At 46.0% G+C, this 10,408-nt stretch overlaps 1 protein-coding gene across 1 annotated transcript in view; it reads left to right on the top strand.

The window, feature by feature from the left end:
- The first annotated feature begins 737 nt into the window (after window positions 1-737).
- Window positions 738-10,408, top strand: part of RASA1 (RAS p21 protein activator 1) — a 67,609-nt gene continuing 57,938 nt past the window's right edge. Inside the window, exon 1 of the mRNA XM_075079556.1 lies at window positions 738-1,216. Within this exon, the coding sequence (XP_074935657.1) occupies window positions 759-1,216 (458 nt within the window). The 5' untranslated portion in view covers window positions 738-758. The remainder of the gene's footprint in view (window positions 1,217-10,408) is intronic.

Genomic DNA, 10,408 nt, shown 5'->3' with positions numbered 1-10,408 from the left:
CCTTCCACACCCCGCGGGCTCCCGCCCCCGGGGGGCCCTGGACCTCCCACCCGGGTCCCGCAGCTCCCCCCGACCAAACCAACCCCACCTCCCTACGGGAAGTGCCGCACCAGCGGCTCGGGGCACACCCCCATGGTCCTTCCGTCCCCTCAGCCCCCTCCCGCCGCCACAAGTGGCACGACACCACCCACGCGCGGCCTCCCCCCACGCCGCGCCGACCCGCACCTGCCGCCCGCCCGCGCCACGGCGTCCCTTTTATTCATTTTTGCTCATTTTTTTTAATTTTCCTCACTCTCGGGGGATAGTGGGGATCCCCCGCTCGCGCACCCCACAGCACCACTGCCCACCCGCGCACGCGTGTGCGCGCCTCGCCGTGTGGGGGGGGGGGGGGTGGAATGGGGGGAGCGGCGCGCAGGCGCGGTGCGGCGCGGCCCGCCCGCCTCCCTGCCTCCCGCGACTTGCCTGCCCGCCCGGCCGGCGGGAGGCTGGCTGAGGGCGCCGGCGGCCGCGGCAGCCGCGGCGGGGCCCTGCCGAGCCGCCCTGCGCGCCCAGCCCCCGCCCAGCCGGGTATTGTTCCCAGCCCGTCTCCGCCGGGGAAGTTTTGCCCTCGTCCCGGCTCCGCTCCCCGCCGGGGCGGGGCGGGGCGGGGGGGGGGGCAGCCCGGGGCCCCCTTTGTCACCGCCTCCCCGGCGTGCGGCGGCCGGCGGAGGGGGGCCGGAGGCGGCGTGGGGACGGGGGGGGGGGGGGCGAGGCTCAACATGATGGCGGCCGAGGCCGGGGGTGAGGAGGGCGGCTCGGTTACCTCAGCCGGGACGGCGGCAGCCGGCGCGGAGCCGGGGCACTACGCCGCCGCGTGCCGGGGCAAGGCGCCGGGACCACAGGGCCCCTTCCCGGCCGGCTCCGGCTCTGGCGGCTCTGGCGGCAGCAGCCCGAGCGCCGGCCCGCAGGGTGGCCCGGCTTTGTGCTCGGTACTGGGGCTCCTGGAGCTGGGCGCGGGGCCTGCCCCTCCGCTGGCCGCAACCGCCACAGCGGCCGGCCCGGGGCAGGGACCGGAGGCGGCCCGGACAAGCGATCCCACCGCTGCCTTCCCCCCGCTGCCGCCGCCGCCCCCCTTGGCCGGGGCGCTGGGCACTGTGGATGAAGGCGACTCGCTCGACGGCCCGGAGTACGAGGAGGAGGAGGTGGCCATCCCGCTCAACGCGCCCCCCACCAACCAGTGAGTAGCCGCCGCCCCGACGGGGCCCGCCACGCCCGGCCGCCCCCCCAACCGCCCCGGGCCGCCGGGCTCACCCCCCCCCCACACCCCTTATCCCTGTGGAAAGTGTGTGTCAGGGTCCCCTGCGAGTCCCGCAGAAGTTTTGCGGGTGCCCCCTCCCCGCCGCCGTGCCCGCTCCCTCCCCCGGTTCCGCTCCCGCAGGAAGGCTGCCCCGCCGGGAGCGCGGTGGGGAGGGCAGCCCCGGGGGGTGAGGGGCCGCCGAGCTCCCCTTCACCGGGGGCGGTGCTGCCCGACCACCGGCCTCGGCTCCGCGGGAGAGGCGCTGCGGGCCAGCCCGGCTCGGCGGGTTTTTTTTGTTTTGTTTTGTTTTGGTTTTTTTTTCGGTTTTTTTTTCAAGTTTTCATAGCGATACTGCAGGCTGCCAGGAAGAGTGAGCTATTCCGGTTGTGGTTTAACTACCTGTTGGGGAGACTTTTCCAACCTCCGGTAGCGCCGTAGTCGTTCTCAGAAGGGCCATGAACTTTTTCTCTTTTTCCTCATTAAATAAAAGCAAACGAAAATGCTCTCCGCGGCGGCATAAAATAATCCATATACCGTGTCATCAGTTGGTATTGCTTTCTAAGAAAAACCCCCAGTAATATTTAACTTTCCCATTCCACGTACAAACGCATCTAAAGTAATGCGCACGTGTTTGGTCTTTTTTTTAAAACCAGGCAGTTTTGAAACGAGGATTTAAAATGAATTGTAATAAATTCTCTATTTTAAAGTGCGAGCAGAGCCGCTGTTTTTATAAATAACGTCTAACAGCTTTGCTCGACCAATTTAAAGTAAGGTTGTTTTTAATGAGGTTCTGTTTGGAGAGCGGAGGCAGTTCAGAAAAGAAAAAACGGCAAACCTGCAGTCAGGTTTTATTATACTTATCCACCCATTAGGTTAATCGGGATTCCTGCAGTGCTGGTACTAGAAAGAAACTTGCACTAGAGGCAGACCAGTTCTGTGTTTATATTGTGTGAAATATAGGATCAGATAATGTTACATAGAGTTCGTGTAATTAGTAGGTGCTCTGAACGCAGCCTTTGGATTTAACTGCAGAAAGTCTGTAGGCTTACGTTAAGCACTTGCAAGGCTTGTGTTAGAACAGACAATAGCCCTCGAGCAGGTACCATATTCTCCCCAAAAGAAAATTGCTTCAAAAGCTTAAATCGATTTTGTCAGTATCGAGAAATACGTTGTTCCCGAAGTTGCAGTGAGTACAGTCGCCACTTTAGGGTTTTGAGGTACACGGTGGCAGATGTATTTGAGATATAGGTCAGAAAGTTAATCTGAAAACCCATCTGAATTGCAGATCTTTTTTACGTTGTCTCACAACTCCACTATCTGAGAGTTAACTTCTGCACTGTTTCAGGTACTTCCGAGACTTCAGGAGCCATTACAGTTGTAAAGGAGGATGTTAAATGTAACATTATAGGATTTCTTTTAAATTAATCTCTGTAACCTCGACAGGCTTCCTAGTAATCCCTTAGCCTTTTAGTTTCTGGACTCTTTGTGGAAGTTTGTAAACATTAAGGCCTTGTTTTGTGAAGACAGTGTTTGAATAGTCTTGAACTTTTAGACATTCCTAAGGAGCTAGGAGGAGGATTAGGCAGATTTGGGAAAGGATAAGGAGGGAAATAGAAGCACATAAATGCAAAGTTACTTCCATATTGTGTGCCAAGCCGGTGAGATACAGAAATCTGCTTCTCTCGTTTTCTGTCTGAAAGATCAGACTGTTTCTTCTGTTAGACTTGGCTAAAGTTCCTCGGAGAACTGAGGAAAAAGCCAAAAACCAAGCTTTTTTGAAATATTTTAGGAAGTGGGGTAATTGTTTAATGAATAATCACCGGTTTGATACTAGGTAGTTATCACAATTCTGAGTGGATTTTGCAGTCAGAATGCTGTCTTGTAAGTCATGTGCAAGCATGATGGTTAACTTTGATGAAAGAGGATGTTCGATTTCTGACAAGGAGGATGTGCTGGGGAAGACTACAGAGGCCCTGATTTTGTTTTGGTTGACAAGGCTACCTACCTTTTTCAGAAAAAGGGGATACCAAAGTTTTTGCAGGATTTGGGCATAGCTCTCTAGTTAAATGTTCTTCTCTCAAAGATTCCTTAATGCAGAAACATAAAGAAATAACATACATTTTAAAAAATCAATTCAGAAGTTCGTGCCCCTATATACTTAACCTTTTTCTTTGTGATTTTATCCTTGGTGTGTGGCTTTTCCATAAAAGAATTGAAGCTGGCTGATTAAAATAATCACAAGCCTTTTCCCCTTTCATTCATCTCTTATTTATTTTATACAGCATCAGTTTTTACTGTTCTTAGTTATGTCATTTAAATAGGCCATATGTCGATAGTAAATTGTATCCTTTCAGTATTGCTGTTTTATTTTGGAAGTGCCCTTTCTTTGTAGTCATACCATCTGCTTCTGCGGAGTCCAACTCACCAGAAACAAAGATCAGTATTATCTATCATCTTATATACAGAAAGGTCCAATGTAGGTCTTTAAGAGCAGTAATTGATCTTGTAATTTAAACTTGGATTAGATTTCCCTGCTTGAATGTGATTATAAAACTGCTGTTCCATTTGTTTGGATACAGCTGCCAGCTCCACCCTTTCCCACTTCCTCCTAATTCATTCAGTTTTTACAGGAGGCATGCAGGGTCGGCTTGACGGATAATTCCACGATTCTGTCAAATGGTTTTGTTTTTTTTGTCCTAATTGCTTACACTGTATTATGTGTACATCAGAAAATTGAGAGCGCTCGTCACTCCTGGCCTCGCTTTATGTGAGATGAAATTACTCTTCTCCTGTATAGAAATGAAAAGGCATTAATTTCTTTCACAACAGTAACGACTCATGAGGCTTCTTTGCCTTCCTGTAGACATGCATCACATTTCAGGATTTACTGAATGGTTGGTTACTGACTCCAAACAAAAATATCTGGTAAAGTTGCTGCTGGTGTTTCCAAGTTCATACTCTGATCTCAAAATTGACTTTTAAGTATAAAATGAAATGGAGCTTTCTGAATAAACACAGACACAGCTTTATCACTTTTTCATCTCCTAACTTGTTTTGCAAATTTAAAAAAAAAAAAACAGAAAAAAGCAAAACACACAGAAAATAAATGAAAGTTTCTAATTTGCAAGTGTTAGTTCATAAAGGTGTTACAGATCAAATTTTTTCTTTTGAAATATTAATAAGTTTTTAAATACCATACAGTTGACAGTCTGGTTTTCACAGTAACTAACCTGAAGGGATGGGAAGTGAAGCAGATGCAAGTTCTGCACTTCCCATCAGGATGCTGTAAATATAGTTTGTCCAGAGTAGTCAGGATGTGTTCGTCTTCACTAGCAAGCAAGCACCTAATATGCTTAATTTCCTCTTCTCTTTTTCACGTACCTAAGGAAAAGGGGAATATGTCTTGTCTTTGTGTTTTCTTTACTTCTCTAGCAGTGGGTGGAGACTGTCAGTATGTAACAGGTCCTCTTTATTCACAAACTCAAAATCCCCCAAGTAGGGTTGGTGTTTTTTTTTTATCATCTTTGATCGTGAGTGAAACTGACTTAAGGCTTGTCTGTGCAGTGTGTGTGTGTGTGGCTTTTAATTTTTGCTGGAGCACAGCAGTAGTGTGTTTATGTTGTAGCTTAATGCCAGGTGGGAGGCGCAGGATGCTAGGGAATGAAGTGGGCAACTCTGTGTTTGGTCTTTTTTTTTTTTTTTCCTCCACTCTTTCTACCCCATTTACAAAGCTTGCTGACAGAGGCTGAAATAGTCTCAGGAAATGCTTCAGATTTAATGAATGAATGCTTTTTTATTTGGTTGTAAACCAGGAGTATGTGAAATAGTTCAGCTATTTATGTATTTGATTAAAAATCTTAGCTGACATAATTATTTTAGATCCTAGTGTCGCATTGAGGTGGCAGAAGCAGTTCCAGCATATTACAGCATAACTGACATTTTCATAAGGTATTTTTTGAGCAGTAGGTATAGGTTTGAAAAAAACCAACCTGTTGAAATAGACAGCAATCAACTGTACAAAATTAAATGGGCTGTTAAAATACTGTTCGGTTAAAACAAATCTTTAACAATATTGTTGTTTATAAAATATCCAAAGCAGATACATTCTTACAGTCACTGTTGGTGCCTGTTGAGGCAACATAATAGTGAGAAAAAAGCTGATGATAGATGGATAGATCAATATTAAATAAGTGTGGATTGCATGGAAGTTGAACATTTTTCTGCCTGAACATAGTGTGAAGTTCTTGTTTCTTCACGAGTGTCAAAGGTGGCAAGTCCAGTGTTCTGCAGTGTTTGCTTATTTCAGTAACTCATGAAACAGATTTTTTTTCTCAATAATTGTTGAAGGCCCTTTTCCATACTGATTAATGAATCTGAAAAGTGAGGGGGAATAATATTGGCATGTTCAGTTAAGTTGTGTATAAACAATAAAAAATGCAATGTGTTGTAACTTGATTTTAGTGTATGAGGTTTCTTTCCTGTTTAGCAGTTACTGTGGTTAGCAGGTAAACTTTTCTTTTTTAGATAATGAATTTCTTTATTAACCCCTGTTCTCTACTGAAGGGAAATACCTTACTTTTTCTAAAGTTCTTGGGTAGTCTACTGGTTTGGCCACTAGACCTGAATATAAATCTGGTTTTAGCTCTGGCTGAATGTGTGGAGTTAGAAGCGCTGTCTTAAATGAATGGTTAAAAGCAGCAGAGGAAAATCGTACCTGACCATATATAGGAAGTGAAGCTCTAATAAACTGAGTCTGTTAGGTACATGTATAAATGAAAGCTTCAGACGAAGAAAACCAGAAGTAGAACAGTATTTGATGCTGGAAAAAGAGCAGCATTTTTCAGTAGTTTAGTGAGTATTTTTAGTTAACATCAGATGATGTCATTTTGTTTAAACAGTGAATAGAGCCTCTTGACCTGCACTTTATCTAGTTTTTATTTTGTGTCATATATTGACTCCCAGAACTTCAGTGTGGGACTTACACGCTTCATCTACTGGCCTGCCCTATTGAGAAGCACAATATCGAGCCATATTTCTTCACCTTTTCTTGTGTTAATGTTTTGTGGCTGGGGAGTGGGGAAGAACACAAATTCTACCCATGGGGTCACATCAGTGTAGGACCCTGTTTATTTTTTCAGCCATGAATTCCTGGGAGTCCCATAGTAGTTTTCCAGTTTCCCACATATCTTCCTTTCTCCTTGAACAAACAAAACCAAAATAATTTTGGTATTTTTCTCACTGATAGGCACAGTAGGAGGGAGGAGAAGGTATCTTGTTTTAACATTGTCTTTGTGCTATGCTGAAGTGTTACAGTGAGACAATTCTGTGTCCCTCCGGAGTATGGCCAGTACCAATAAAATCTTACCAGTGCTTGACAAGTTTTACATACTTGTCCCGTTTTATATACTGCAGGCAGTCTTAGTACTTTCTATTTTTATACAAAATATCTGCTTTATCACCCTGGAGCAGAAAAAAGCTTCTGTTCTTACATGAGTCTATCTTTAAATTATGTTTTGCATCAAAGGTGACGGGAGGTAGTTAGCCTGGATTTATGAGGGGGAAATTGCTTACCCAACCTTACAGCCTTCTACGATGAGGTCATTGGCTCAGGGAGAAGGGGGGAGAGTTTACCTCAACTTTAGTAACGCTTTTGACATCGTCTCCCGTAGCCTCCTCATAGACAAGCTGATGGTGCACAGATTGGGTAAATGGACAGAGAGGTGGATTGAAAACTGGTTGAATGGCCAGGCCCGGAGGGTGGTGATGAGCAGCACCATGTCTGGGTAGAGGCAAGTCACTGGTGGTGTTCCCCAGCGTGTACCCAGGGGCCAATACTATTTAACATTTTGATTAATGACCTGGATGCTGGGACAGAGTGCACCCTTAGCAAGTTCACAGACAATGCAAAACGGAGAGGAGTGGCTGAAACACCAGGTGTGTGTGCTGCCATCCAGAGTGACCTGGACAGTCTGGAGAACTGGGCTGTGAGGGATCTCATGAAGTTCAACAAAGGAAATGCAAAGCTCTGGCAACGGGGAGGAATAACCCCAAGCACATGCTGGGGACTGACCAGCTGGAAAGCTGCTCAACAGAGATGAATGTGGGCATCCCAGTGCATGGAGCCAGCAATGCACCCTCATGGCAAAGAAGGTTAACAGTACCTTGGGATATTGGGAGGAGCACTGCCAGCAGATTGAGGGAGGTGATCCTTCCCCCTTGTGCAGCACTGGTGAGACACACCTGGGGTGCTGTGTCCAGTGCTGGGCTCTCTGGAGGAAGAGAGATATGGACTTACTGAAGTGGGTCCAGTGCAGGGCCACCAAGATGGTGAAGGGACTGGATGATCTGTCAGATGAGGAGAGGCTGAGAAAGCTGGGGCTGTTCAGCCTGGAGAAGAGGAGGCTCGGGTGCGTCTTATCCTTGTGTTTAAATACCTCATGGGAGTGGATGAAGGTGAGGGAGCCAGACTGTCCCCAGTGACCAGGCAAGAGGCAATGGGAACAAATTAAAAAAAAAAACAAACCACCTTGAAATTCCATCTGAATGCAAAAAAGCACCTTTTTTTTTCTTGTGGGGGTGGTCAAACAGTGACAGAGGTTGCCCAGAGAGGTTGTGGAGTCTCCATCATTGGAGATGGTCGTCACCCGACTGAATGTGGCCCTGAGCAACCTGCTGTAGCTGACCCTGCCTGAGTGGGGTGGGGATAGTGGACTGGACTAGGTTCCCAGTGGTCACTTCAACTTAAGTAATTCTGTATGTATATATATCTAAATATACTGATTATAGTTGAGGATCAGTGTTATGGGACCTATTTCCTGAAAATTGGTACCTGAAGTCAACCAGAGTCTTGTCAGTAGCAGTAGCTAGTAGGGGAGACTTTAAAGGAAAGTACAAGAAATCCTTAGGTGGGGAGATAGAATATTTCGTTATTTTCTATGTAGGCAGATCCCCTAATTTCTGCTGTAAAAGCTCAAGAATTCACTTTTTTTAAAAAAATAAATCAGTTGCCAACTGAGGCTGAATCATGACACTTTCTAAGGTAGTTAACAGTGCTGGTTACACAGGTAATAAATTTCCTTGGAATGTCCTCCTTTTCCTTCTAATTTGTCTTTTTATCACAATTACTGATGTGTACAAATGAATCTATACAAACTGATGTTACTAAAGGAACTTGAAAGCTCCAGTCATACTTCAGGAAAAGAGTATCAAGCTTGCCAGGACACCTAGTGTACCCAGTCAGTGTTATGTTAAGTTAGCAGTCTAATTCTTGTCATGATCAGGCCTGAAAAAGTAATTTTAATCTTAAAATTTCAGTATTTTCAGCTGCTTCTCAAGCCAGGCCAACTTCATACCAAATCAGGTGTTTGTTTTTTTTTTTTTTAGGGCTTCATTTTTTATTAAACTGTAATAGTAGTAGTTGTTCATCCTTGAGTACTAATTAGGATTTGTAATTATACAGTTTCATCAGGGTTGGTATATATAGAATCACAGAACCATAAAACAGTCCAGTTTGGGAGGGACCTTGAAGGATCATCTGGCCCAGCCTGTTGTGGGGAAGGGAGCATAGTTGAGATTATCTAGCACTCTTTCCAGTTGCATCTTGAAAACCTCCCGTGATGCGGGCTCTACAACACCCCTGGGTAGTTTGTTCCAGGAAATGAATGTTCTCACGGTAAGAAATGTCAAGTACTAGAACACTGTCGTGAGTTACCCCTGAGCCTTCTGTCCTCCAGGGGGAAGAGACGTAACTCCTTCATTATTTCCTCACGGGGCAGGTTCTCTGGCCCTTTGAACATCTCACAGCCCTCCTTTGTATCCTCTCCAGTCGGTCTGCATCTTTCTTGGATTGTGGGGACCAGAACCGGGCTGTATGCCAGCTGCAGCCTGACAGCTGGGTAGAATGGGATGATCATGTCTCTGTCTCTGCTAGCGACGCCCCTGTGGGTGCAGCCCAGGGTCTGCTCTGCCTTTGTTGCTGTAGTAGCTCACTGCTGGCTCGGGTTCATCCTGTTGTCTACTGGGACCCCCAGGTCCCTCTCAGCAAGGCTGCTCCCCAGCCACACAGATCTCGGCCTGGACTGGGCTCTTTGGTTATGGCATCCCAGGGGCAGGACCTTGTACTTGTCTTTTTTAAACTTCGTAATGTTCTTGCTAGCCCATTCTTCTAGTCTGCCCAGGTGTCTCTGTAAAAAGGCTCTCCTTTCTGATGCACCCACCTCACCACCCAATCTGATGTCATCAGCAAACTCGGTGCGGGTGCTTTCAGTCCCATCATCCAGCTCATTTGTGAAGATGTCGAACAGTTTGGGGCCCAGTATCGATCCCTGGGGGACCCCATTGTACACAGGCTGCCAGCCAGAGAACAGACCACTGATTGCCACGCTCTGAATGTGGCCTGTGAACCAGTTTCCTACTCATCTTGCAGACCACCCATCCAATCTGTATCTTGCCAGTTTGTCCGGTTAATGTTAGTGTTGAGATGTTAGTTGTATGTAATTATATTTGAAGAACTTGAGTATGTAACTATGTGTGAATATTTACAACATTACAGTTCTCTGTTAGGTGGTACTGTCATTGGCTCAGTAGGGGTAGGTATATGATTTTCTTATTAATACCTACTTACGTATATTGGGACAAGGGTTTCTTCTATAAGTACACTGCTTTCTTTTCCAGAGTAGTTTCCAGAAGCCATCTACGTTTAGCCAACCTGTGATAATCAGCTCAGGAATCATAAGGTACTTCTGTGTAGGTTTGTGTAAGAAGTTTTTCTAAAATTTTGGTCTCTCTTTGTTATTGTTTTAAGTCTACCTCTTGCTTTCCATAAAATTATCCATATGTTGTAAATGTTCACCCATATGTAAGACACACACAAAAGGATATTCTGTCTGTGGCTTACTCACTAGGTTTTGTATGGTTATTTTATAGATAAACTGCATCATCAATTTCTATACATAAAATTTAAGAGTAACCAGAAGTCAATCAATTACGTTTTTATATTGCCATCTATTAGTAGAGTAACACTGGAGATTTCAAGTTTAGACACTCAAACCACTCCTTTTCCCCAGATTTTTTTGTTGCATAGCTTTTTGTGCTTTCTAAGCATTTGTGGAGAGATTTAGTTTTTTCTTTTCA

Source organism: Phalacrocorax aristotelis, chromosome Z, assembly GCF_949628215.1.
Source record: "Phalacrocorax aristotelis chromosome Z, bGulAri2.1, whole genome shotgun sequence".
Lineage (NCBI taxonomy): Eukaryota > Metazoa > Chordata > Aves > Suliformes > Phalacrocoracidae > Phalacrocorax > Phalacrocorax aristotelis.
The sequence above is the reverse complement of the archived record's forward strand: the minus strand, read 5'-3'. Positions and strand labels throughout refer to the sequence as shown.